At 56.8% G+C, this 26,488-nt stretch overlaps 2 protein-coding genes across 3 annotated transcripts; one reads left to right on the top strand and one right to left on the bottom strand.

Moving 5' to 3' along the window:
* Positions 1 to 1,464: 1,464 nt before the first annotated feature.
* Rfc2 (replication factor C subunit 2) lies at positions 1,465 to 11,374 on the top strand. Its single transcript, XM_033765276.1, has 11 exons — positions 1,465 to 1,549; positions 1,887 to 2,008; positions 3,867 to 3,908; positions 4,115 to 4,221; positions 4,901 to 5,002; positions 5,880 to 5,980; positions 8,226 to 8,383; positions 8,459 to 8,524; positions 9,256 to 9,336; positions 10,111 to 10,224; positions 11,050 to 11,374. The coding sequence occupies exons 1-11, from the start codon at positions 1,465 to 1,467 to the stop codon at positions 11,158 to 11,160; spliced, it is 1,089 nt and encodes a 362-aa protein (XP_033621167.1). The 3' UTR covers positions 11,161 to 11,374.
* Positions 11,375 to 13,393: 2,019 nt separating this feature from the next.
* Lat2 (linker for activation of T cells family member 2) lies at positions 13,394 to 26,166 on the bottom strand. 2 transcript variants are annotated; one of them, XM_010619038.2, is made up of 13 exons: positions 25,939 to 26,166; positions 20,403 to 20,523; positions 19,830 to 19,869; positions 18,349 to 18,395; positions 17,959 to 18,019; positions 17,802 to 17,839; positions 17,678 to 17,713; positions 17,583 to 17,610; positions 17,191 to 17,246; positions 16,690 to 16,758; positions 16,376 to 16,447; positions 15,967 to 16,081; positions 13,394 to 14,323 (listed from the first exon to the last, which is right to left on the bottom strand). In XM_010619038.2, exons 2-12 carry the CDS (start codon positions 20,503 to 20,505, stop codon positions 15,981 to 15,983), a joined length of 651 nt encoding a protein of 216 aa, XP_010617340.1. In that variant the 5' UTR covers positions 20,506 to 20,523; positions 25,939 to 26,166; the 3' UTR covers positions 13,394 to 14,323; positions 15,967 to 15,980. The 2 variants fall into 2 exon arrangements, with proteins under 2 accessions (XP_010617340.1, XP_010617341.1); XM_010619039.2 differs by having other exon boundaries at positions 13,394 to 14,197.
* Between the last annotated feature and the right edge of the window lie 322 nt (positions 26,167 to 26,488).

The following is a 26,488-nucleotide window of genomic DNA, read 5'->3' as shown; positions in this document are numbered from 1 at the left end:
CCTGCCTGGCCCCGGTGGCATCGGGAGGTTAGGGGTCTCGGGCGGCCGGGGTGAGATTTCCGAGCGGAGTCTCGCGGGGCGCAATGCTAAGGACTGGGACCACCTACCCGCAGTATGTGTTTCTCTAATCTTGTTTCTTTTATCGATTACGTGTTGCAGTACTATTTTGACTCTATTAGGGTCAGTAAATTTTTATTATTAAAATTAACTTCATCCATTTTCTTTTTGCTTTTCAATGTGTTTGCCAGAAACTAAAATTACTGTATGGCTTGCATTTTATTCTCACTGCGCCGCGTCATTCAAAATGGTCGAGATCCATTAGGATGCAAAGCTAATTCTCTGCTGTCACAGCTTACGTTTGACAAAGGCAGAGTGAAAAACGACTGTAAAGCCGCGTGTGGTGGCGCTTGCCTGTTCTCCCTTCACGCAGGAGGCTGAGGCAGGACGATTGTGAGTTTGAGGCCAGTCTAGAGGGTAAAGCAAGACCCCGTCTCAGAAACAAGAACTGGGGGAGTAGCTAAGGCGCAGAGTGATAAAAGCTGACCTGGGCGGGCTGCGTATTTGTGTTTCTGTCTGATGGCACTGGAGCTCTGGAGAGAGATAAAGAGCCCTGACATTTGGAGAAGACTCTGAGGAAGCTTTGGGCGTGGAGTGGAGGCCTGGTCGTGGCTCAGCCTTCCTTATTCAGAGCTCAGCTCTGATTTCTGCTCCTCACGTTGCCAGCAGCTGAGTCTCTCCCTCTCGGCTTGCACAACCGCTGTTTAAAAACCCAGGCTGTCGCTGCAGTGGGGTGTGCTCTGCCGTCTCCCCGCGGTTGGGAAGACATAGAGGACCAGGGGCGCGGCTCACTGGCTGTGCCTTCTGCTTTCCAGAAGAGCTCACAGCTCCTTTGCCTGCTGCCTGGCGCCTGGAGGGGTAGAGAATAAAGGGTGAGGAGCAAATGTGCTGCATCACCTGGTCTGGAGGACAGCATTCTCTGTGCCCTGTTTTATTTTTTTATTTTTTGAAGACCAGGTGTCTGTACGCAGCTCCTGTGCAGCAGAGCCAGCAGGTACCTGAGCAGGTGCAGGCTGAGGACGATCACGGAATCTAACCAAGGGCAGGTGCGGTGCCACTGAGCTAAATCCCCGGCTCTCTGCTACCACTTCTATGCTGAGTGTTTGTGAAAGTGATTTTGTGATATATAATGATTGATTGATTGATTGATTTAGAGACAGGGTCTCACTATATAGTCCAGGCTGGCCTCAAACTCATGGTGATCCTCCTGCCTCAGCTTCCCAAGTGCTGGGCTCACAGGCATGCACTGCTGCGCCCAGCTCCCATTGTGAGTTTAAAAGGGAGAATTACAGTGGGACCAGACTTGTCATGTGATGGGAAAACGGGGCAGGCCTGGGTTCTGGTCTTGCCCTCTGTGCACTCAACACACACAGCTGTGGGCGGCAGGTGAGGAATAAGGGCGCCCCGATGACGGGGTGCTGTGCGGTTCAGACCGTGCTGCTGTACAGGGTCACCCGCTCCCAGCGGCCCTGGCCCCTCTGCAGCAGCACAGGTGTTTCTCTGCTGTGGTGTTGCCAAGCCTGTGATGGACGCTGCTTTTTCAGTGGCTCTCAGGTGCCTCATTAAGTTACAGACTTACTCACTGATGTGTGTGATCCAGCAAAGCTCCAGCCACTGCCCTTTAGTGCCTTTACATATTTTTCTGCAGTACTGGAGGTGGAACCTGGGGAGTGCCAAACTGGATCCATCTCCCTTTTTAAAAATTTTATTTTGAGGTAGGATCTCACTGAGTTGCTTGGGCTGGCTTCGAACTTGCAATCTTCTTGCCTCAGCCTCCTGAGATGCTGGGATCACAGGCCTATGCCACTGCACCCTGCTGACCCCTTGAGGGTCATGTGAAGTTAACCGAGTCAACATTCTTACGCATTTTCTTAAAAACAGGGTTGAAAAATACAGGCCAATAAAGCTGAATGAAATTGTCGGAAATGAAGACACTGTGAGCAGGCTGGAGGTGAGTGACTTTTATTTGCTTACTGCAGTACTGGAGATTGAACCCAGGGCCTTCACACTGAGTTACATTCTTAGCCTTTTAAAAATTTTTATTTTGAGACAGGGTCTTGGCAAGTCGCTAATTTGCCCAGGTTGGGCTCAAACTTGAGCCTCCCCGGGGGCTGGGATTGCAGGTGTGCTTGGCTACTGGGTGATCTTAGTACAGATTCTAATCCAGTAGTTCTGCTATGGGGCCGGAGAATCTGCATTTCTTATAGACTTTGTAGTGTGGGTGATGCTGCTGTTCCTTGGGGTCCTCTCCTCTGAGTAACAGGTTGTGGGGTCTGTGGATTGAGATGTCATAAGAAATGGGCAGGATCCAGCTGGGTGTGGTGATGTGCATCTGTTATCCCAACTAGTTGGGAGACTGAAGTAGGAAGATTTTAAGTTCCAGGCCAGGCTGGGCAGCTTAGCAAAACCTCCTTGAAATAAAAACGGAAAAAGGGCTGGGGATGTAGCCCACGGTGAGCACTTGCGTGGCGGGCCCTAGGTGCTGGCTTCCATACCCAGCGCCCCTCTCAGTTTAATTTGGTCTTCACAGTGAGAGCAGAAGCCTCGGGGGTGCTTTAGAGACACAGACTGAGTGGGCCCACATCGGAGGCCGGGAGAGCAGCCCTCCAGGAAAGTGGGGTGAGGGTGGGAGAAAGAGGACTTGGAGGCTGAGCAGAAGAACAGCTTAGCCTGTGTGCTTGAAGGCTGAGGGAGGAGCTGGGCGACAAGGAGCAGAGCACTGCAGGCTCTTGGCATGGGCAGCCGGGGCACAGGTATCCTCTGCGCTTGGATGGGAACCCTGGGCGGCTCAGGTTTGCCCTGAGAGCACGGAGCTCAATGTTGTGTGTGACACGCAGCTCCCGGGGCCTACAGATTGGCCACGTTCGGATTGTTCTTTTTCTGCACTTTTATTTATTTATTTATTTATTTAATTTATTTAATTGAGTTTATTGGTACATTCTAGGTATACAGTACAGTTATATTCATTACTGGGATCTTGTACCTTTACATGACAGGTCTTGGTTCTCATTTAAATTTTACTTATTTATTTATTTTTGGTACCAGGAATCGAACTTGGGACCTTGCGCTTGCGAGGCAGGTGGTTGAACCACTGAGCTAAATCCCTGGCTGGATTTTTCTTTTTGTGTTGCTGAGATTGAACCCAGAGCCTTTGCACTGAGCTGCATCCCCAGCCTATGTTTTATTTTGAGATAGTGTCTCGATAAGTTGCCTAGGCTGGGTTCGAACTTGGGGGTCCTACTTCCTCGTCCTCCCAAGTAAGTTGGATAACAGGCATGCATTACCCGGCCCACCTCTAATCAGGCTTTTAATTTTTTTTGGTACTGTGGATCCAACTTGGGACCTTGCGCTTATGAGGCAGGTGGCGGAACCACTGAGCTAAATCCCCAGCCCAGGTTTTAAAATTTTGTTTGTTTGGTTTGTTTATTTATTGAGACAGGGACCTGTTTAGTTGCTCAGGCTGGTCTCAAACTTGTGAACCTTCTTTTCTTTTTCTTTCTTTCTTTTTTTTTTTTTGAGATAAAATCTTGCTGTGTAGCCCAGGCTGGCCTAGAACTTGTGCTAATCCTCCTTCCTCAGCCTCCAGCATACTGGGACTATAGGCACATGCCACCACGCCCAGCTTCTAACCAGATTTATCGATTGCCAAGGTCTTACTCTATAATTCAGGTTCACCTGGAACTCCCTATGTAGCCCAGACTGGCCTCAAACCCATGGCGGTCCTCCTGCCTCAGCCTCCCATGTAGTGGGATTACAGGCGTGCGCCACCACGCCTGGCTTAATCAGTTTTTATGATGTCTTTTCCTCAGGTCTTTGCAAGAGAAGGGAATGTGCCCAATATCATCATTGCTGTGAGTACAGCCCTGGCCACCTCAGCATCTCATTTCTCCGCCTGGCGCAGTGTTTATTCCTCTGGTCCTGTGCTTCCTGTCCCATCAGTGGGGAGCCTGGGCTTGCTTGCTGTATGCTTGCTGTACTGATGTGGGTGTGGTGGGGGGCAGCAGTTGCACCCCAGGTCCTCCTGGGGGCGCCAGCACTCATTGGAACCTGTCCCCAGGGGCCCCCTGGCACCGGCAAGACTACCAGCATCCTGTGCCTGGCACGAGCCCTGCTGGGCCCCGCACTGAAGGACGCGGTTCTGGAGCTCAATGCATCCAATGACAGGTGCGTCTGGGAGGGCCCAGGGCCGACGGGGGAAGTGCTTGCTGGTTTCCCTTTTGATGGAAGAATGTAAGAATTTTGGCAGAGAGCCGGGCCTAGTGGTGCACGCCAGAAGTCTGGGAGGCTGAGGCAGAGGGATCATGAGTTCTAGGCCAACTTGGGTAATTTAGCTAGACCTTGACTCAAAATAAAGAATAGTAGGCCTAGTCGGGCGTGGTGGCGCATGCCTGTAATCCCAGCACTCGGGAGGCGGAGGCAGGAGGATCACTGTGAGTTCGAGACCAGCCTGGGCTACATAGTGAGTTCCAGGTTGGTCTCAACTACATAGTGAGACCTGTCTCAAAAAAAAAAAAAAAAAAAAAAAAAAAAAAGAATAATAGGCCTAGGGCTGGAGGTCAGTGTAAAGACTATGGGTTGAATACCCAGGACTGGGAAAAAGTGGTAGAATACAAGTAATATAAAAAAAAGTTCCATCTTGAACTTAGGATCCTTCTGCTTCAGCCTCCCACAATGCAGGGGTTACAGGTGTACACAAATTCCGGCCCAGCCTGGGCAATTTAGGGACTTAGCAAGACCCTGCCTCAAAGTGAAAAAGGATGGGCATGTTGCTTTGCACAAGGGCCCGGTCCCCCCAGATTGAACCCCTCTCCAACGGTGACAGTCTGGTTCCGGCCTGTTTCAGGGGCATCGATGTTGTACGGAATAAAATCAAAATGTTCGCCCAGCAGAAGGTGACGCTTCCCCGGGGGCGACACAAGCTCATCATCCTGGATGAAGCTGACAGGTGGGTGCCCTGCCCTCATGGGGGCTGATCCCCGTCTGTTCCCGGCCTGTGTTCAGTCAGAGTGAGCGCCCTGGGGCAGTGGTCAGGACAGAGTACAACAGCAGCCCGTGTTCTTTCAAGACCATTTAGGAGACACTAATATCTTGCTTTATTTCTTCTCTTTTTCTTAACTATATATTTTTACATAGATGAAATCATAATACTTTTAATTCTATACTTTTCACAATATGGATTTGGGGTTTTCCTGTTTTTTAAGATTGGGTCTTGCTATGTAGTCCACACGGTGTCAAAGTCACGATCCTCCTGCCTCAGCCTTCAAGTGCTGGGATTACAGGTGTGTGCCACCTCACCTGGCTTTTGTGTGCCCATCTTGATCCTGCGGTTAATGATAGCTGCTTTTGCTTGTCCCGTACATCCGTTTATCCATCTCCTGCTGCACCCATGTCACCCTTTTTGGTTTGATGTTGGGTGCATTTCAGAGCAAGTTGGCAGCGTTACTAGGCGTCTTGCACACATCCCCTCTTCCGGTTAGGGTGTGTCTGGGACACAGAGTGGACACATTCAGGGCGCACCTCTGGGGATTTCTTAGCCCCTGGCGCTGGGGTTTGTGTGGCACCGTGGCGAACGCTCGCCGAGGATGTGAGAAGCCCTGGGTGCCACTCCCAGCACTGCTGCATTGCGTGCTGGAAGCCCTGGCAGCTGCCACTGCGCCGGTGGTTTGGGGGCTCCTCCTGCGGGCGGTTTGCTGGAGCAGCCTGTGAGAGGGCGGCTGTGGGTCTCCACAGCCCAAGTGCGGGCTGCGTCCTGTGTCACTGTGGGAGAGCCGTCTCTGGGATGGGGCCCGACCCTCAGTGCCTCCCCTGTGCTTTCTCCCCAGCATGACGGATGGCGCCCAGCAGGCCCTGCGCAGGACCATGGAGATCTACTCCAAGACCACCCGCTTCGCACTGGCCTGCAACGCCTCGGATAAGATCATAGGTGAGCGGAGCTGTGCCGGCCTGGTGCCCGCTTGGCGCCTTGGCAGTGGGGTGAGGGGACTGACTGCCGCCATACACCGAGTCTGCATGAGCAGCTTTTTACATTTTAGTTGGCAAACTCGTGTATTTATCATGTACAGCGTGGCATTTTCAAATATGATCAACTTAATTTTTTTTCAGTACTGGGATTGAACCCAGGACCCTTGCACTGAGCCACTTCTCCAATCCTTTTTATTTTGAGACAAGGTCATGCTAAAGACAAGGTCATCCTCCTGCCTCAGTCTTCCAAAATGCTGGGATTATAGGCTTGTTCCACTGCACCTGGTTAACTTTAATCTTATGCAATTATACGTGAAGTGTTACTAGCTGAACTTTTTTTTCTATTTTTTTGGAGGTGAGGGGTTGAGCCCCAGGTCTTGAGCCGGCGAGGAAAGCGCTCTGCCGCTGAACTACAGCCCCAGGCTTTTTGAAGTTTTATTTTAAGATATGGTCTTGATAAGTTTCCCAGAGTGGCCTCAGATTTGCTGTCCTCCTGCCTCAGCCTCCAAGTTCTCGATTCTAGGTTTGTGCCATCACGCCTGGCTAAGCTTCACTTTACAGGTGAGAAAGGAGGCAGAGAGGCCGAGGAGCCTGTCCGTCTCACGCAGTGGGAGAGCAGAGCCCCAGGTCTGTCTGCCCGCCATGCTCGCTGGGGCACTGCTGTCACGAGCCCAGGGTCGCCATCGCCTCCCGCATGTCCTTGCTGTGTATGCAAACAGACCACGCCCTGCCCTGTGCAGCTAGGAGTCACCCGGCCTCCGTCTCTTCCTCATGAGGCCTCGGTTTACCTCACGTCCCTCCTCCCTGTTCCCCTTCCCCTCCACCCGGAAGGCCTTCCCTCCGGTCTCATTCTCGCCTGCACAGCTGCACACAGGGCCAGGTCCCGCCAAGCGGCTCACCGCGTCCACTTCCGGTCTGCACTGAGCTCAGCATGTCAGTACCCAGGCACCCTGGGCTGCTGTCCCTGAGGTGTTCTCTGTGTCCCTGTGTGTCCCTTCCTCGGTCCCTGATCCTCACCCATGTATCCTGTCCCTGGGGCATCGGCCCAGAGCTCGGCTCGAGGACATGCAGAGTTGGACGCAGGCCGGTTCTGAGAGTGCATGGCTCTCACTCACGCAGCTGGCCTGGCACATCCTTGAGGGCAGCGGTGCCTGCCGTGGGCGCCCGGCCCTCCCCGCAGTGCAGGGCAGGCTCTGCATGCCGGTGGCTCTGCTTGGTGACGTGCAGTGGCAGCGGGAGGAAGGACTGAGCCTCCCTTCTTGAGCAGTTGCTTTTTCGATACTCTTAGCACTCTTGTTGCTGTTGTTTCTAAAGGGAAGTTGCAGGTGTGTAGTGGGATCTGTACTCTGGCCTCTGGGCCGGGCCTGTAGCTCAGTGGCAGGGCCCCTAGTGTGGGTGATGGCCTGGACTCAGTCCAGCACCACAGCAGAACCTTCCAGGGAGACCACAGAGTTGGGAGAATCGTTGACCACGCTGGGCATGACAGCAGGGAGGAGGTGCTGTGTTAGTCTAACCTGAGGGACAAGAGAGCTTCCCAAATTCCGTGTGTGTGCTGGGTGTAGTGCATGCCTGTGATCCCAGTATTTGGGAGGCTGAGACAGGAGGATCGCTGTGAGTTCGAGACCAGCCTGGGCTACATAGTGAGTTCCAGGTCAGTCTCAACTACAAAGTGAGACCCTGTCTCAAAAAACAACAACAACAACAACAACAAAAAAGGCAAACAAAAAATAACAAAGAAAGGAATTGTTTGCCTGGTGAGGCAGACCCTTGTAGTGGTCAGAAGCTCCTGTGACATGTGCCTGTTATCCTTGCACTCTGGGAGGCTGAGGCAGGAGGACTGTAAGTTCTAGCCAAGTTGGGACAATTAAGTGACTTAGACCCTGTCTCAAAAATTTAAAAAAGGTTGAGGATGTAGCTCAGTGTGAAGGCTCTGGGTTCAGTCCCCATTACTGGGAGGGGGGTCTGTAGAGCTCTAAGGTGGTCGTGGGTGCCCCAGAGCTGGATTGTCGCAGTCACTTCTCTGATCCCCGACCTGTCCAGCCTGCACGGTGGCACTGGATGCAGCGGGCCTGGCCCTGGCCTGTCGGTGGCTGCGTGGCTCTCCTGTTCCTGCTGAGCTGGTGCGCTGTGTCCCCACGGCGGGGTGGGCGGGGCAGGGCAGCCTTGGCTTTGGCGGTGGGTGGAGCCTCACCCTGCCCCGCCCGCAGAGCCCATCCAGTCCCGCTGTGCAGTGCTGCGCTACACCAAGCTCACTGACGCGCAGATCCTGGCAAGGCTCCTGAGCGTCATCGAGAAGGAAGCCGTGCCCTACACCGACGACGGCCTGGAGGCCATCATCTTCACCGCGCAGGGCGACATGCGACAGGTGCTCACTGGCCTGTGGGGAGGCGGGTGGGGCCGCGGTGTCACCGTCACCTTGCCTGTGTCTGTCCCTCCGCAGGCACTGAACAACCTGCAGTCCACCTTCTCAGGCTTTGGCTTCGTCAACAGCGAGAACGTGTTCAAGGTGAGGCTGCGCACCTGAGCAGCCGGGCTGGGCCCAGAGTGGGGGCTCCTGAAGGATGGGCATGGAGCTCAGCTGCGCTGCCCCCAGAAGGGCTGGGGAGCCTGACCCACTCCTGTTTCTCATCACACCCTGAGGGCCCGCGGTCCCCTGGTGTGGAGGCTTCAGCTGTCTGGATGTGGCCACTGCTATTTCTACACTTGTTCTTAGCCAAAAGGCCGAAAAACCATTCATTACTGTTTCTTTTTCCAAAACTAGGGACTGAACTCAGGGCTATATCCTGAGTTCACACTGAGCTATATCCCCGGTCTTTTTTTTTTTTTGGTACTGGGGATTGAACTCGGGTCCTTACACTTGCAGGGTAGGCGGTGGAACCACTGAGCTAAATCTCTGGCCCTGTTCCTTTTTATTTTTTGATATAAGGCCTTACTGAGTTGCTGGGGTTGGGCTCAAACTTGCAATCCTCCTGCCTCAGCCTCCAGGGTGCTGCAATTGACCTCCCGGTTCTTACATGGATTCCCTGTGGCTCTGGGCTGCTCAGTGATCTAGTGACATTCCCTTCTGACCCGTGGTTGCTTTAGGATCATTTGTTGTGTCTTTGAGGAATTCCTAATCAGGGAGCTGTGAACTTCTGTTGTCTCGGAGGGCAGCAGGGCCGGGCTGGGAAGGAGGCCGTGTGGGTGACTGTGTATTTGGTCCCCAGCCCCTCCTGTGCCTCTTTCTCCTGCTGCCAGGTCTGTGATGAGCCCCACCCACTACTGGTGAAGGAGATGATCCAGCACTGCGTGAGCGCCAACCTCGAGGAGGCCTACAAGGTGAGCCCTGCCTCCCACCCTCACCTTCCCATCTGGGGCCCTGAGGCCAGATGTGCTGCCCTGGAAGTCAGCCTGGAGGAGGGGCCAAGGGTTCCAGCCTGATTTAGGGCCTGGGGATGGGGTGGAGGTGACGCAGAGACCCATAGTGTGCTCTGACTTGATGTGGCACTAGAGTTCCAGGCCCAGAGACTGAGGCAGGGGTGCAGTCCAAGGCCCATGGTGGAGTGGGCGTGGGGGGCCTGAATTCGCCCTGAGATGCCCAGACCACAGGGAGCTCCCCAGCAGGGACAGGGTAGTGGGTTGGAGGCCAGTACTTGGGCTTTGCTGTCCAGGTGGCTCTGCTCGGCAGTCCTAAGGATTCTGCCACCCTGCTGGGTGCTTGGCAGGCTGACTCAGAGTTTTAAGAGCCCCAGGTAAGTAGGGTCCAGGGGCACACGCCTGTGATCCTAGCACTGGGGTGGCTGAGGCAGGAGGATTGCCACAAGTTCAAGGCCAGCTTGAACTACATAGCTAGGTCCCGACTCAAAAGAAGAAAAAGAGCCCAGGGAAAGACACAGCCTGACGATAGTGGCCGTCCCGAAGACCAACAGAAACACCGGTGCTGCTGACTACGCCCCGGAAGACACCGTTGCCCCCACTGGACCAGAGGGTGTCAGGCTGTGGGCTTCTCAGGTCCCCCGAAGCTCGAGGTTGAGGGGAACCCCGACCTCCTGGGTGATCCGGATGGGCCGTGTTGGGCTCCCGTGGCCTCACTGCATCCATCCCCTCTGCCAGATCCTCGCCCACCTGTGGCACCTGGGCTACTCTCCAGAGGACGTCATTGGCAACGTGTTCCGTGTGTGTAAAACTTTCCAGATGGCTGAGTACCTGAAACTGGAGTTCATCAAGGTGAGCAGTTAGGGAGCCGTCTCTGCACTCTGCACAGACCGACGGACGGACGGACGGACGGACGGGAACGCAGGGCCTCTTACCACTGGGCAAGTGCCCTGCTGCGGAGTCTTGTCCCTGGCCTTGATTTTTTTAAGGCCCGGTTTATTGAGCTGTAATGAGCATACGTGGAGGTCAGCCCTTTGGATATCTGTCTTAAAATTGTTTTGATGCTACTGGGGATTAAACCCAGTACTGAGCTGCTTTGCACTGAGTTATGTTCCCTTGTTTTTGTTTGTTTGGGTTTTTTGGGTACCAGGGATGGAACTTGTGCTTGGGAGCCGGCGACAAAGCCACTGAGCTACATCCCCAGCCCCTTCCATCCCTTGTTTATTGTTTATCCCGAGAGAGGCTCTCTTGGGGCAGTAAGTTCCCCGTGTGGGGCTTGGGCTTTTGATCCTCCTGCCTCAGCCTCCCAGAGTGCTGGGATTACAGGCGTGTACCACTATCTCTGGCTTTTTAAGTTTTTTTTTTTTTTTTTTTTTTTTTTTTTTTTGGTACCGGGGATAGAACTCGGGTCTTTGCTCTTGCAAGGCAGGCCACCAAACCCCTGAGCTAAATCCCCGGCCCAATTTTTAATCTGGCTTTTTAAGTTTTGTTTTGTTTTTAAACAATATCTTTTAAAGAAAAAACAATCTTTTTAGGAAACCAGTTGAACTCTAGTTCAACACACTGCATTAGCCCTTAGCCTCTTTCCCCATGTGGAGCTGGAGTCCACTGCGTCTTGTGAGCCCCAGGCTGGGGTGGGGCCCTCTCACGTGTCAACACCTGTGTGCCCGTCCGCAGGAGATCGGGTACACACACATGCGCGTGGTGGAAGGCGTGAACTCCCTCCTGCAGATGGCGGGGCTGCTGGCCAGGCTGTGTCAGAAGACGATGGCGCCGGTGGCCAGTTAGAGCGGGGATGTCCATCACCGGTGGGCAGAGCAGTCCTCACCCTGAGTGGGAGCACCGCGGGCTGCAACAAGTGGACACGCTCCATTTTGGACTCCAGTGGCGCCTGGCACATCCTGTTGCCTACATGTCTGAGGGACTCAGTGACTGGGTCTGGGTGCTGTTGGGGTTGTAGCAATAAAGCTGGACTGTGTTTGTCCTACAGCGTTTGACACTCCGAGGCTTCCAGGGACACCTACGTCCTTCCCGCCACTGTGCCTGCCTCCCCAGGTCAGCTGGGCATCTGGGCCGGACTCCTCTGGATCTCCAGGATTGGCTGTGGTTCCAGGGGTTCAGAAAGTCCCCCCGGAACAGCTCAGGACGGGGAGCCCTGCAGATGGGTAGGGGCCGTGGCGGCTGGGGCTCCAGCCAGGCCCGTAGATGGCTGGGCTTCAGCTGTGTCGCCTTCCCCTACTTTCGTGGGCTTGTTGCTTTGGAGTTCACCAGGGATTTTGGTTTGTTTGTTTGGTACCAGGCATGGAACCCAGGGCCTCATTCATGCCGGGCAAGTGCTCCTACTGAGCTGCATCCCTAGTTCCTTTTTATTTTGAGACAAGGTCTCTCTCAGTTGCCCAGGATGGCTTCCAACTTGGAATCCTCCTGCCTCAGCCTTCTGAGTAGTTGGGATTACAGGGTATGCTGCCCACCCAGCTCCCTTTTTTTCATGCCAGGGATCAAACTTGGGACCTTGCACTTGTGAGGCAGGCATGGCACCACTGAGCTATGTCCCCGTGGCTCCCTTTGTATTTTTAACTATGAAAAGTTTGGTGTGTAAAGTACCAGCGCCACACAGTGACCCTTCACAAGTTCATCACACACCTGGACAGTGTCACCCATGTGTGGCCACGTGTGTTTCCTGTCTCCCACTTGCCACCCTGCCCCTCCCAAAGTGTCCCGAAGCAAATGCCAGGCCTTCACTTACAGTGGTGGCTCTGCTTCTGCAATTGGTGCTTTCGCTGGCAGAGTTCAGGCTTGGGTTCTTTTTTGAGGTGCCAGGGATGGAACCAGGGCCCCTCCATGCTAGGCAAGTGGTCCGCATCTGAGCTGCGCCCCACATGGGATACCCTGGTTGAGATACTTGTGAGCCTGGTGTGGCAGTGCACGCCTGTAAGCCCAACATTAGAGGCCAAGGCAGGAAGATTGCAGATCTAAGCCCAGCCTGGGCAACTCGAGTGACTCGGGTCCTGTCTTTCTGTTCCCCATTCCTATTCCAACAGATTTTCCTACTCTTAGAAAAATAAATAATAGGGCCTGGGATGTAGCTCAGTGGCACCCTCGGCAAGCACAAGGTCCTGAGTTTGATCAGCAGTACCCCCCCAAATAAAAATAGAAAGGGAGTTAGGGCTGGGGCTATATCTCAGAGCAAAACCCGAGTTCAGTCCAGTCCCTTGTACTGCAAAAATAAGGAAAAGCCCTCTGAGTCCCCTGCAGGCTTCCAGACGAAGGCTGAGTGAGCCCTGCCAGCTGGCACAGCAGACAGCGACCTTGCAGCTCAGCAGTGGTCTTGTCCCATCCACAGCCTGTGTCGCTCTCAGACCACAGTGCCAGGTGGGGACACCGCGGAGACAGGCAGGGCCCCAGGTTACCGGCCCTCCACATGGGGTCTCACAGCTGGGGTCAGGGAAGGAACTTGAGCTGTCTGCAGCTGCAGCTGTCATTGCCCACCAGGCTCGCAGACCTGGGCCCAGGAAGCACAGCAGCTCGCCCTGATCGCAGGGGAGGAGGCCTCCTTCCCATGGCCAGTGGCAGTAGAGGCGACTCCCAGTACCTCCCCCAGGCCCTGGCTCACAGGAGTGGCTTGTCCTCGGGATGAAGGGACACATGGCCACAGTGTAGTTCTAGGTGTTTATTTCCTGACTTGTAAATTAATTTCTCCCCAGAAAGAATCAGTATGGCATCCTAGGGAGAGGGTTGGACTGAGACCCAAGAAAATATCCAGTCAGGTGTGGTACACACCTGTCACCCCAGCACTCTTGGAGGCTGAAGCAGGAAGATCAAAAGTTCATACCAAGCCTGGACCACTCAGTGACTTAGTGAGACCCTGAGTCAAAGTAAAATACAACGGGCCAGGTGTGGTGGTACCTGTCTGTAATCCCAGCACTTAGGAGGCTGAGGCAGGAGGATTGCTATGAGTTCAAAGCCAGCCTGGGCTACATAGCAAGACCCTGTCTAAAAACAGGAAACCATAATGGGCTGGGGTTGTAGCTTAGTGCAAAGGCCCTGAGTTCAATCCCCAGTATTAGGAAGAAAAAAAAAGCCACCCACAGCCTTCTCTATGTCTCAGGGTCCTTTGTTAAGCAGGAGGCTCGCATCTGAGCAGGGACACAGCTGTGACAGTCCCTGCTCCTTGGCTGACATGGTTTATCAGGAGTTTCGGCAGGAGGAGGCATCTCTCCCTCTCTTGCACTGCTGACCTCCGAGGGCTGAGCACCGTGGCTCCAAGCCAAGGTGCTCTTTTGTCTCTGGCAAGTGACATTTGCATGGAAGGAACTTCACGATGGCTATGGCTTCATTTCTTCAGCCGAAGAAAGCCCGGAGAGTCCCCACAGTGGGCAGGGAGAGCCGGGCCCGAGCAGTGCACTGCACACGGCTGCCCGTGTGTAAGTTAACTGCAGAGCGCACAGTCCTGTAAAAGATGCCTGAACCCAACATGTGAGCAGTTTGGAATCCAAAGCAGAAACAGACAAGGGATGCGGTGTTGGACAGCATTTTAGAGGATAGTTTGAAGGTGCAGCTTGCCCTGAACCCTGGGCGTCCTGTCACAGCAGGGCCAGGTGACACCGGGCACCTGTGCTGCCCCAAGGAAGCCCAGGTCGGGGCAAAGGGCGCAGCTGTGGCAACGCCATGTGTCTCCCGGCTGTCCCCATGGCCAGCCAGGTGGTCCCTGGTTGTCGGGCCTCTTCCAGGAGAAACGCAGGGCTGAGGGGAGCATGCTAGGCGGGGCTGCGGCGGACTGCGACCCATCCAGGAGGCTGGGTTCCCTCAGGCCTGGCGTTGGCTCCTTCAGTGCAGATGAGAGGGTTTGTCACAAGGAAAGCCTCGGCCGCTGCCCGTTCCCGGAAGCGGCAGGGTGGTTGGGGGTCAGCGTTCGGTTGCCTCCTGGCAGGATCCCCCAGACTTGTCCCTCCTGTAGCAGGAACCTCACTCTGAGTTTGACCTGGGCCACAGCCTGGGTGACCACAGAGCACCTGGTGGCCCCCGCTGCCCTGCCCTGGGCCGAGCTCCCACACTCAGAAAGGACCTGTGCTGACAGTCGAACTCTGCCTCCTGCCAGGCCGTGGGACCCGGGACCAGGCTGCTCTGCCCTGAGGACGCTGGGCTGGGCAGTTCTCGCTGTTCGTTGGGCCGGCCGGGTCTCCCAGCAGCAGCCTAGCTCCAGACCCACACCTCCTGAGGGTGGCATCCGTCAGCACCAACGTGGTCACTGCCACCATCCTCCCTCGGTCCACAACCCCTGGCTCTTGCTCCATTTACCACTTCCCTCTAAAGCGAAACTTTCTTCTTTATTTTTGGTACTGAGGGTTTGTACTAGGGCCTGCGCACTGAGCTAAATGCCCAGTTCTTTTTATTTTTTGAGACAGGGTCTTGCTAAATCAGCTAGGCTAGGTTCAAACTTGTGATCCTCCTGCCTCAGCCTCCCAGAGTGCTGGGATTACAGACGTGGGCCTCCATGCCTGGCTTAAAGTGAAGCCTAATCTGCACTCCCCAGCCACCCCCCCCAGGCACCACTACTCCTCACGGTGACCACCCACACCCCGGGGCTCTCTTCTTCACCTCTGTGGTTGGCCACACCCTCCTGGTCGCTGTCTGAGGCAACAGCTGCTGCTTCGGCCCCCACCTCCTGGCCTGGCCCCGGCCCAGGACTCAGCCCTGGTCCTGGCCATTTCTCCCTCCCTTGGTGACTGCCCTCAGCCGGGCTTCCTGAATCACCTGTGCAGGGACAGCCCCTGGGGCCGCAAGGTGACCCTGCCTACCCTGACCCAGGTTTGGCCTCTTGAGTGCCCAGTCCACCCTGTGTGGCTGGGGGACCAGAGCTTATGTCCCAAACTCAGCCTTGGTCACCTGCCCCAGCTGCCAGTGACGACCTTCCACACCTACCTGTGTCTCCTGCCCCGGCCCCAGTTCTCGGACTCCCTCCCCGCACCCTGCACTGAGTCCTGTCCCAGCCCCCCCTCCACCCCCTGTGAGCTCGGCCTCTGCTGCCGCCCCTCGGCTTCCCCGGCTGTGTGCCAGTGTCGGGTGTGCGCTCTGCCCGGCCCCAGGTACAACCTGCCCTGTAGCCCTGCCCCCGCTGCTGCCCTCTCGGGGCTCCCTGTGGTGACCCCACTTCCTGTGACCTCCGTCTTCGAGTAGCCTCAGGGGTCTCGGGGTGAAGCTGTAGGAGCCCCCCACCCCTGGCTTCAGAGGCTTCTCCACAGCCACGGCTGTCCTGCCCCTTTCTGTACCAGCGCAGAGCCAGGGACCCCAGCTCCGTTTGGCCAGGGAGGAAACAGGTTGGGGCTGACCCTCCGTCGGTCCTGCAGCCCGTTGGGTCAGACTTCTGCGGCCGACACCCCTGCAGCTTCAGGTCTGTCCCCTTGCCCACCTACCTGTCACCTGCATGCCTGCCACTGCGGGTCCCCAGCCCCATGAGAGGTGGAGCGGGCGGAGGGCGACAGGACTGGGGTTCATCTCCCTCCTGAGGAGCTCGGTCCCCAGCACCCATGGGCGCCACCCACAAGACACCTCCCCTCAGGGTCCTCAGGGCCAGGGCGGCTGGCGTGGGCTTACCTCAAGTCGTCTCCCTAGGCTTCCCGGGCCACATCCCCGTTCACATAGTCCGGCTCCCCACTGTCCTCATCTGGGCTCCCCGCCGGGGACAGATGTGCCGCTGAGGGGACAGGTGCTGCAGACCGGGAGGCAGGTGTGTGGGGGTGGCCACACCCCAGCTCCAACCGGACTCCACAGCCACCCGCAGGGGATATCACACGGGGCAGCGGTAGTCTGTCTGCCTGTCTCGGGTTTGCCGGAGATGGCCCTGCTCTGGGAGCCGAGATGGTGCCGCTGAGTGGAATCCTGGCTGAGTGCAGCATGCCTGCAGCCTTAGGGACACTGGAGGCCCCTGGAGTCTGCTGGGTGGCGGGAGTGGAGCCCCCCCCCAGTTCCCTGGTGTGGCCATGATGTCCCCTCAGACACCTACCCCAGGCCTGTGGGGACTCCTGCCATTGATGGATGGATGCTGAGTTCTGATAGTCTCCAGACTCTTCTCTGCCTGCGGGCACAGGGACAACTGGGGAGGCCCGGCCGCCTGAGCAGGCCTGGGGCCACAGGGCCTCGGTGGCCGGGTCCTGGGCAGCTCACACCCTTCCCAGGCTGTGCCCAGGACACTGGCTGGGCGACACGTTGCTCGGAGGCACCAGAGCGTCCGGGTTCCAGAGCAGGGAAGGCTTGGGCACAGGAGCCCAGGCAGCTTCAGGGAAGCGTACACAGCCTCCGCTCCCAACCAGCGCTCACCTGACTCTGCACTCGTGCTCCAGGGCTGGCAGACCAGCACGTTCTCGTAGGAATTGGTGTCGTCCTCATCTGCGGGAAGGAGCGGTACCTCGGGCTGCTGGGGCTCTGCCTGGATGGCCTGCCTCTCCTGGCCTCTGCCTCCCGCCTTGTGCAGGGGACCTGGCTCGCCAAGTCCCTGCCTCCTACTTTCTCCTGGACAAGCTCTGCTTTTCTGGTCCCCTCCCACTTTTCCTTGTGTGGTACTGGAGACTGAAGCCCAGGTCCTTCATACCGAGCTACATCCGCAGCCCTTTTTTGTTGTTTAAGAGCAGGTCTCATGAGGCACTGAGTTGCCCAGGCTGGGCTTGCACCCGGGATGCTTCTGCCTCAGCCTCCCAAGTGCTGGGATTACAGGTGTGCAAAGGTGCTAAGAGCCAAGGGCTCAGCATCCAGCCCACCCCCAGATGACCAGGGGTCCCTGCCTGCCAGCTGAGCGCCCCCTGCACCTCTCCTCTGCCTCACCTTCAGGGGGCTTCCGGGAGCACCCCCAGTTGTAATAGTCCACGGCAATGGGGTCTCTGGCCAAGGACATGGACACAGGATGAGTTGGTGGACTGGCGCCGTCAGGTGGGGGCCAGAGGGTACTCGGGTGGGGCGGCTCTGACTGTCGCTCACTGGCAGGGGCTCTGCCGAGTGCCCCATCCCTCCCTTGGGCTGCCTGGAGCCACCCTGGGGCTGGAGGGGGGCAGCCCAGCTCCAGCCGCCCTGCTAGGCGGCCTCATTTGTGAGAAGAGGGCAGCAGGGGGAAAGGCAGCGAGGGCCCTTCCCGCTGGGCGGGGTAGGAGGAGCCTCTCTGAGTAGAGCAGAGGGAGGCTCAGCTTGGCAGGAGCTGAGGGGGGCCGGGCGCCACTCACATGTAGGCGTGGGACTCGCTTCTGCTCCCTGGAGGAGGCAGGAACAGTTAGGTCCGAACTGGGTGGCCAGCCCCCCACCCCCAGAGCCCTCTCACCTCTGCTAAAGTTCAGGTACCGGGCGGACTCAGGGTCTGGAAGAAAGGCCAGGCACAGTCCCCCTGCCCTCCTGCAGGCCACCCCACCGCCCGGCCCGGCCCCACCTCGACTCCAGTCACTCACCCTGTGGCGGGGCGGAGAACTGCAGCAGCCTGTCCTTCCTGTGGGGGACAGGGACACTGGGGTGGACCCGAAGGCCCCTGGGGAGGGGGGGCCCGGCCCAGGCTCAGCCCATGGGGACCCAGGCTGTGGCCCTGGCGCAGTGGGGAGCTGGTCCTACCCTGTGGGGGCTGCATCAGGGGCTGTGTCCGTCAGGGGTCCTGGCCACGCCTGCCTGACTGCTGCAAAGGGAAGGAGGTGTGGGTGGGCCCAGGGCAGCTGCTCCCATCGGTCTTGGCCCTGAAAGGATCTTTTCGGTTTTTTTTTTGGGGGGGGGGTGCTCCTGGAGATTGAACCCAGGGCATTCTACCAAGCTACATCCCCAGACATTTTTTCTTTTTTATTTCAAGACAGGGTCTCCCTAAGTCACTAAGCTGGGCAGGACGGACTCCCACTTGAGATCCTCCTGCCTCAGCCCCTCAGAGTGCTGAGATGGCAGTCACGGGCTACCTCCTCAGGCTCCTGCTGTGAACCCCAGCCCCAGCCCTGTCCCTAGAGCCCAGGGACTCACAGGAATAGGTCCGAGAAGCCACCGAGAAGCTCTGCTGCCTCTCTTGCCTGGAAACACAGGAGGCTGTGCTGAGCAGGGCTCAGGCCCCACAGCCCGGGGACGCGGATCAGAGAGAAGAGGGACGGTGAGGGTTGTGGTGGGGACAGGCTGTCGCCCTGCTGCCTCGGATGCAGGGTTCCCACCCTCACCCTGACCACACGGGGCGGCAGCCTCCACATGGCTGCCAGCCAGGCTGTCCCCAGCACCGTCACATCCTGTGTCCCCAGGGGCAGAAGGACCAGACGGGTCGGGAGAGGTGGCCCCAGGAGCCCTAGGCACAGGGGAGGCACTGCCTGGGGACCTGGTGGTGACTGGGGGAAAATGACAGTGCCGCCAGTAGCCAAGGGCCTGCCTGCACCCAGGATGTGTCCCTGTCCCCAGAGGGCTCGGCTGCTGTGCTCAAAGCCACCTGAAAGCTCAGCAGAAGCAGGTTCCGGGCACTGCTCGGACGGCCCTTCTTTCTTGGCAGAAGGCTGGTTTGTCGTTCTTGTTTCATTTTTAGAGCCAAGGTTCCGGAGCTGGTGACCCTCCTACCTCAGCCTCCCAAGTTTCGGAATCACAGGCCTCACTGGGTAGAAGCCTGATCTTTGCAGTATTTCAGCAGGCATGTGCTCCTCTCAGAGACTGCCCAGGCTTCTCCACACTGCAGTGCAGCCATGTGAATGGGCTCCCGTCAGGGAGCTGCACACCAACTTTGTTGATATTTCCAAGAAGTCTCCTCGTGGGGCAAGGCCAGCTGGAGGAAACCCTTTCCGTCCTCATCTCTTTTTGCTTGCAACTTCTTGGAATGCAGAGGTAAGGGGTGCTGCTCTGGATGCCTTCTTGGACCATGAAGTTCCTTGACACTGCAAGCCCCCCTTGCATATTGGGGAAGCCAATTAGCCATTCAGGTTTGGGGCTCCTCCCCTGGACTCCAGCCAGTCCCTGGGGATTTGGAGTTAGGGTGACCTGGTTGAGGACGGATGCCCTAAGTCCATGGGAGAGAGTCGGACGTGGTCCCTGTCGGGGGTGATTTGGGAATGGGGCCGGTACACAGTGGTCATTTGGTGCAGGTTGATGGGCCTGACCCCCAACCACCCAAGCCGAGGATGTGCACCCTGTGGTCCATCAGGAGAAGAAAGGGAACACTGGGGACAACGGGGAGGGGAACCCCAGGAGGCTCCAGCCCTGGCCCAGGGTGACACAGATTCTATTTTCAAATCTCACTGTGGTTTTTCAGTTGCGAAAGGAAATGAAGGATGTGAGCCTGTGCGTGTGTGCACGCGTTGCGTGAGGGCCGTGCCGTGTGTACTGTGCTGTGCAAGCGTGTGACAGCGTCCCCATGTGCACCCTGGGGATGTGTCCCGGGCTCCACCCCTGCACCCAGACGTGCAGTCCGTCCAGTCTGTCCCCAGGGCGCCCGCCCTGCTCTCCTGCCTGGGCTCCCAGCCGGGGAAACTCACAGGTTTCTCTGCTCGTAGATTTTCTCTGTCCTCTTCGGCCCTGTGAAGAGCAGGCCAGGGTTAGTGAGTGTCCCTGAGCCGGGTGGGGACTGAGGTCCCTGCTGTGCCCTCCCCGTGCTCCCTCCAGGCCTCAGGCAGGACCGCTCAGCTTTGGGTCGGAGGGGAGAGATGGAGAGGGGTCCCACAGGTGGCCCAGCCCCAAGCCCGCTCCCTGGACTGGAGCAACCCCCTGCACTTTTTTCCTTCTATGTCAGGGCTATGTGGGAACCTAGGGTCTTTGCACTGAGCCAAATCCCAGCCCATTTTCTTTGGTATTTTGAGACAAGGTCTTGCTAAATTGCTAAATTGCTCAGGCTGGGTTCAAATTTGCAGCCCTCCTGACTCAGCCTCCAAGAGCACTGGGATTATAGGCGAACACCACCACACCCGGCTCAGAGACCCCACTTGACCCGGTGAAACCAAAGGCCCCCCGGGCACAGGGCCCAGTGCCTTCTGGGTCAGCTCAGGGTCCAGCACCCGGTGGTTGGGCCTGAGTCTCACCAGGGGCTCCTCCCTCAGCCTGGGTCCCCTTACCTGGACGGGAGCAGTGCACACACAGCCCAGCCATGGCCATGGCCCCTAGCAGCAGCAGCAGCAGCGCCGCCCCTGGCCACAGCAGCTCTGCCTCGGGGCCCATGTCCTCTGCTGTCCCTGCCTGCAACACGGAATCACATGTGAGCCCCGCCCTGCACTTGGGTTTCTGACCCCACGGGGCCCCATGGTCCCACAGCTGGGCCCAGGCTGCCCCCGGGACAGCCCAGTTCCCCTGTGACCCCAGCCAGCCCTGGTCCCCTGCATCCCCTCTATCCACTCAGCCTGTGAGGGAGGGGCTCCCCACAAGCACAAATGGAGAAAATGAGGCTGGGGCCTCCAGCCACTCTGTGGACAGTCAGGATTCAAGCCCCAGCCCATTCACTGCCTGTGATCCCAGCACTCTGGGAAGCTGAGGCAGGAGGATCTCTAGTTCAAGGCCAGCTTGGGCAACTAGGTGAGACTGTCTCAAACAAAACAAAACAAATGACCCCAGCCCGGGGTCCTAATCCTGGCTGTACCCACACCCGGGCTCTTCTCTGCCTCCCAGACATCTGGGAACGGGTTTCCTTTTTCCACACCCATGAGCCCAGATTCTGCCTGTTGTGTGGGAGGGGAGGGCTTCCTGAAGGAAGTGGCCCTAAGAGTCGGGGGGGAGATGATGCCCTGGCCGAGGGGCTGCTGGTGGCTGCTGGTAGGGGTAAGAGCTAGGGTGACCAGCCTGGGTGACACAGGTCTTATTGACGGCCAGCGGCACAGCGTGGGGAGTAAATACAAGTACAGGCCAGAAGGAACCAAGGCCACTCTAAAGAGACCCAGCCCCTCCCTAGCTGGGGAGGTTTGCATGTGGTTATAATCGCAGTGTGCTCGGAGGCTGAGGCAAGAGAGTGGTAAACTCCAGCCCAGCAGACCTTGGGGATGCAGCTCAGAGAAAAGGGCCTGGGTTCAGTCCCCAGTATGGAAAAAGAGGAAGGAGAAATAGAAGGGCTCCTCCCACCCCGCTGCTGGGGAAGGTGCGGCCAGGACGGAATCCTGGGCGGAAGAGGACCTGCGTGGCCGGCCTGTCCCCTCCCTAGCTTCTCGGGGTCACAGATGACACAGAACCCACATGTGTCACTGCAGGCCTGCGGCGGTGAGTCACGGGAACAGTGACTTCCCGGCCATGTGACTCCTACTCCCTGGTCACCAGACCTCCTCCCCACCACCAGCGGCAGGTCTCTGTCCAGCTGTGGGACGTGGGGAGCACCGGGCCCCGGAGGGGGGTGCAGGGCTGGTTCCTGCCTGTGCAGGAGCCTCAGGGACTCTGTGTCTCACCTGGACACCGAAAGGGACAGCAGAAGATGGAAAGACATCCCCTGCTCCTGGATAGGCAGAACCGCTCTAATCAAATTGGCCACACCTCCAAAGCTGCTATTCAGATTTAACGCAGTCCCAGTCAAATACCAACGGTGCTCCTCACAGAACTGGAGAAAACAACCCTAAAATTCATAGGGAACCAGAAGAGACCCAGAATAGCCAAAGCAACCCTGGGTAAGAAGGGCAAGGCAGGGGACCTCACAATCTCAGACTTCGAGCTATATTACAAAACTACAGTGATAAAAACAGCATGGTGCTGGCACAAAAACAGATGTGCAGCTCAGTGGAACAGGAGAGAGGAAGCAGACACAACCCCAGGCATTTTGGCCACCGGATCTTTGACCACAGGGCCAAAATCACACTGGAGGAGAGAGAGGCTCTCTAACCAATGGTGGTGGGAAACTGGCTTCCCACACGCAGAAGACCGAGGCTAGAAGCAAATCTCTCACCATGGACTAAACTAAAACTAAAAGGGAAAAATGATCTAAGGGATAAAACAGAAACATTTCATCTGCTGGAAGATAAAATAGGTAAAACTCTTGAAGACGCAGGCACAGCCAAGGACTTTCTGTACAGAACCCTGGTGCACAAGAAAGAACATCAGGAACCAACAAACGGGCCGGGCGTCGTGGTGCACACCTGTAATCCCAGCACTCGGGAGGCTGAGGCAGGAGGATCGCTGTCAGTTCTAGACCAGCCTGGGCTACATAGTGAGTTCCAGGTCAGTCTCAACTACATAGTGAGACCCTGTCTCAAAAAACAAAACAAAACAAAAAAAAAGAACCAACAAATGGGATTTGCATCAAATTAAATAGCTTCTGTGCGGCAAAGGAAATCCACTGAGATTCTGTGTCCCTCCCGGAAGAACGGCTCTCTTTAAGAATTTAAATAATACCGCATGCTGGCTGGCCGGGCCGTGGGAAGAAGGGACCCCTCCTCACCATCGGGCGAGTGCAGACTGGTGCGGCTGCCGTGGAAGTTAGGACGGGGATTCCTCACAAAGCTAAAGCTTCTGTGCTCACCCTTGCACTGTGGCGGAGGCTGCAGGGTGCACTTCTTTTCCTACTTTTACCTGGCCCAAGCTTGCTCTGCAGAGTCTTTTGCTTTTCCTACCTTTAATAAAACTTTCCTACTGTTGAAAAAAAACACAAACAAACCCTCAAACAGAAATTCCATTTGACCCATCAGTTCCCCTTCTTGGTATCTTCCTGGAAGATTTGAAGACATCATGTTACACTGATCCATTCACACTGGTGTTTATAGCAGCGCAACTCATAATAGCTCCATCATGGCAGCAGCCTACATATTCAGCAGAAGAACGGATAAAGAAAATGTAGTATTTATACAGATGGAGTACTACTGTGCCATAAAGGACAAACTTGCCAGGCATGGTGGCGCATGCCTGTGATCCCAGCACTCAGGAGGCTGAGGCAGGAGGATCGCTGTGAGTTCGAGACCAGTCTGGGGTACATAGCGAGTTCCAGGTCAATCTCAACTACATAGTGAGACCCTGTCTCAAACAAAACAAAACAAAACAAAACAAAAACAAAAACAAAAAAACAAAACAAGAAGGATAAGCTTGAGGCATTTCTAGGAAAATGGATGCACCTTGAGACCACACTGCTAAGTGAAATAAATCAGACACACTGGGCGTGGTGGCACATGCCCGTAATCCCAACCCTCGGGAGGCTGAGGCAGGAGGATCACTGTGAGTTCGAGACCAGCCTGGGCTACATAGTGAGTTCCAGATCAGTGTCAACTACATAGTGAGACCCTGTCTCAAAAAAAGTAAAAAATAAATTAAAAAAATAAATCAGACCCGCAGGTTTAAATATTTCATGGTTTCTCTGATATGAGAAACCCAAAGCATAAATAAATTAAAGAGCAAAGAGCTCTCTGCTTCCCTCTGCCATGACACATGTTTCTCTGCTGTGACCCTGCCATGGGCTGTCCTCAGACCCAGGCGACCCTGAACCCTAAACGTGAGCCAAAATAAATCTTTCCTCCTCTTAAAAAAAGAACAGAACAAAATGAAAGACAGATAATAGGAAACAGGGAGACGGATCATTTGTGAATAGGAAGGGACCAAGAGGTGGGGGAGCGGGGCAGGAAGTCAGAAGGATCGAGATGAGCCCACGCTAAGTGCGTGTGCCGCGTCCCCATGATGAATACCATCAGTGCACACTGCAAATAGCTGACAAAAATAAAAATTTTAGAAACAAAATGAGATCCAGTTGGGCATGGTGACAAAAACACATACTCCTAGCCCTCTGGGAGGCTGAGGCAGGAAGACTGAAACTAAGCCCAGCCTGGGCAACTTAGTGACTAGTAAGACTCGGTCTCAAAATAAAAAATAAAATGGGGGGCTGGGGATTTAGCTCAGGGGTGCCACTGCCTGCCTTGCAAGCGTAAGGTCCCAAGTTCAATCCCCGGTACCAAAAAAAAAAGCCCACCGTACAAGTGGAGAAGTAACGGCTCTGGGGATGGAGCTCGGCGCTAAGCCCCCCCCCCCGGAAGGCCAGAGGGACACAAACGGGGTGGATCGAGCCCACTCAGGCTCCCTACTCCCCCTGCCTCCTCGGCCGACACCTGGCATCTTCGTGTTCGGCTAGGACGGTGATTCTGCTCCAGAAAGACCAGGGCACAGACATAGGAGGGCGGCGCAGGGCTTGGGCGCGGCCCTGGGGACCCCGGAGCAAGTCGATCCCTTGGCGCGGTGATCAGGGTCCCCTGCCCAGCTTCCCAGTGGGTAGGACCCCTGGGCGGGAGGGGAGGCTGCCCACGTCCTCCGCCTGCCCGGGGCTGGGGGCGCAGGGACACTCGGCCCTCGCTTGGATTTGTTGTCTACATCACGTCCCGGCCTCTGATGGCCGAGGTGACCCCCGTCACCATCAAGGCCCTAAGGCCCGGTGTACGCACGGGAAGAGGAGTGACAGCCTGGCCCGCGCTCTGACCCGGGGACCAAGGAGCCAGACCCGCGAGGCTGTGCTCACCTCCTCCACTCCTTTGGTGCCCATTCACCCAGGGAAGATGCCTCTGAGCCCGGCAACGGGAGGCTCACAGAGGTGCGTCACAGTGTCACACAGCGGCTGAGGCACGGGCAGGCTTCAAAGCCAGGGCAGGCAGACCCCAGATGCCAGTGCTTTCTTTTCTCTCTCTCTCTCTCTCCCCCTCCCTCCCTCCCTCTCTCTTTCCCTCACTCGACATGGTCTCAGTATGTAGTCCAGCCTAACCGTGAACTGACCTTGAACTCTCTCAGCAATTCTCCTGCCTCAGCCTCCTGAGTGATGGGATTACAGGTCTATACCATCACATCTGGCATCATTTTGGCATCATTTCAATTTTTTGAGACAAGGCCTTACGAAATAGCCCAAAACAGCCTCCAGTTTGGAATCCTCCCGCCTCAGCCTCCTGAGTAACTGTGATCAGGGTTGTGCACCACCATGCCTAGGTAGCCATGAAATATCTTTAAAGCTAGACTAACAATCCCTTGTGTGTCTGCCCTGCAGCTGAATAGATTCTGTGCTGTGTTGCTCTCGGTCTCGCTCTTGCAGTTGGAGAGAGATGAGGAGGGGGCGGGGCAGCGGGGACAGGCAGCCCGGCAGCCCCCAGAGGCCCCAGGGGGCAGGGACTGGGTGGGGCCGTCGCAACCCCTGTTTTGTGGCCAAAATAGCTCAAGGGGAAGTGGGCAGTTTTCTTATGAACACAGCTTACAGGGACGGCTGGAGAAAGCGCGGGCCGGGCCTCGCCTCTGAGCTCTGGTGCGGACTCAGAGCCATACTGGCCGGGGACAACCAGGGACAGGGCCGGGACTGGGCCAGGAAGGCAGGGGCTGGGAGGGAGGTGGAGGCTCGGACCCTGGGCCTGTTGGGTCCCAGAGGCTTGGGCTGCTGCAGGCTGCAAGGGCCCTGCAAGGAGGCGCTGGCACCTGGGTGGCCGGGGACAGGGCAGCGCACAAGGTCCCCTCAGACCCTGCAGACAGCAGGGTGGGACGGTGGTCTCCCGTGTCCCCCACCCACGGCAGGGACGGCACCACCCCGGCTGCAGATGCGGACAAGAGTCTGCCCCTCCCCAGGCCTGGCCTCCCTGCAGCTTCCAGGGCCGGGCAGCAGGGCCCGGAAAGGAGGCCCTGAGTGCTGCAGCAGAGCTCCAGGGCAGGCGGCGTCCCCGCAGGGAACCTTACCTGAGTGAGGTCCTCACCACGGCCACCCCATCCCCTCACTGCTCCAGCAGCCGGCACTGCGGCAGCTTCCTGTCACCACTCACATCCCTCACATCCGCCGCCGGACAGGCCCGCCTGAGTGGGGAGAGCAGAAGGGCACAGACAGACAACGTCACGGCTGGGCGTGGCGGCACACACCTGTCATCCCAGCACGCTGGGAGGCTGAGGCAGGAGGGCCGCCAGTTCAAGCCCTGCCTGGGCAATTTAGTGACTTAGCGAGACCAGGTCTCAAAATAATAAAAAAGGGCTGGTGATGTGGCTTAGTGCATAGGCTCTGGGGTCAGTTCCCAGTACCACTCACACACACACACACACACACACACACACACACACACACACACACACACGCGCGCGCCCGCGCAGAGAGGAGAAAATCCGTTTTCACACACACACACACACACACACACACACACACACACACGAGCGTGCACGTGCAGAGAGGGAGAAGAATCGGGCAGAGACACACGGAGAAAGAAACAGGCCGGGAGATCGCACACACACGGTGACACAG

The sequence above is a fragment of the Fukomys damarensis genome, unplaced genomic scaffold (genome assembly GCF_012274545.1).
Source record: "Fukomys damarensis isolate Sample0158 unplaced genomic scaffold, DMR_v1.0_HiC HiC_scaffold_17, whole genome shotgun sequence".
In the NCBI taxonomy this organism is placed as follows: domain Eukaryota; kingdom Metazoa; phylum Chordata; class Mammalia; order Rodentia; family Bathyergidae; genus Fukomys; species Fukomys damarensis.
This window is presented reverse-complemented; position numbering and strand designations above follow the sequence as displayed.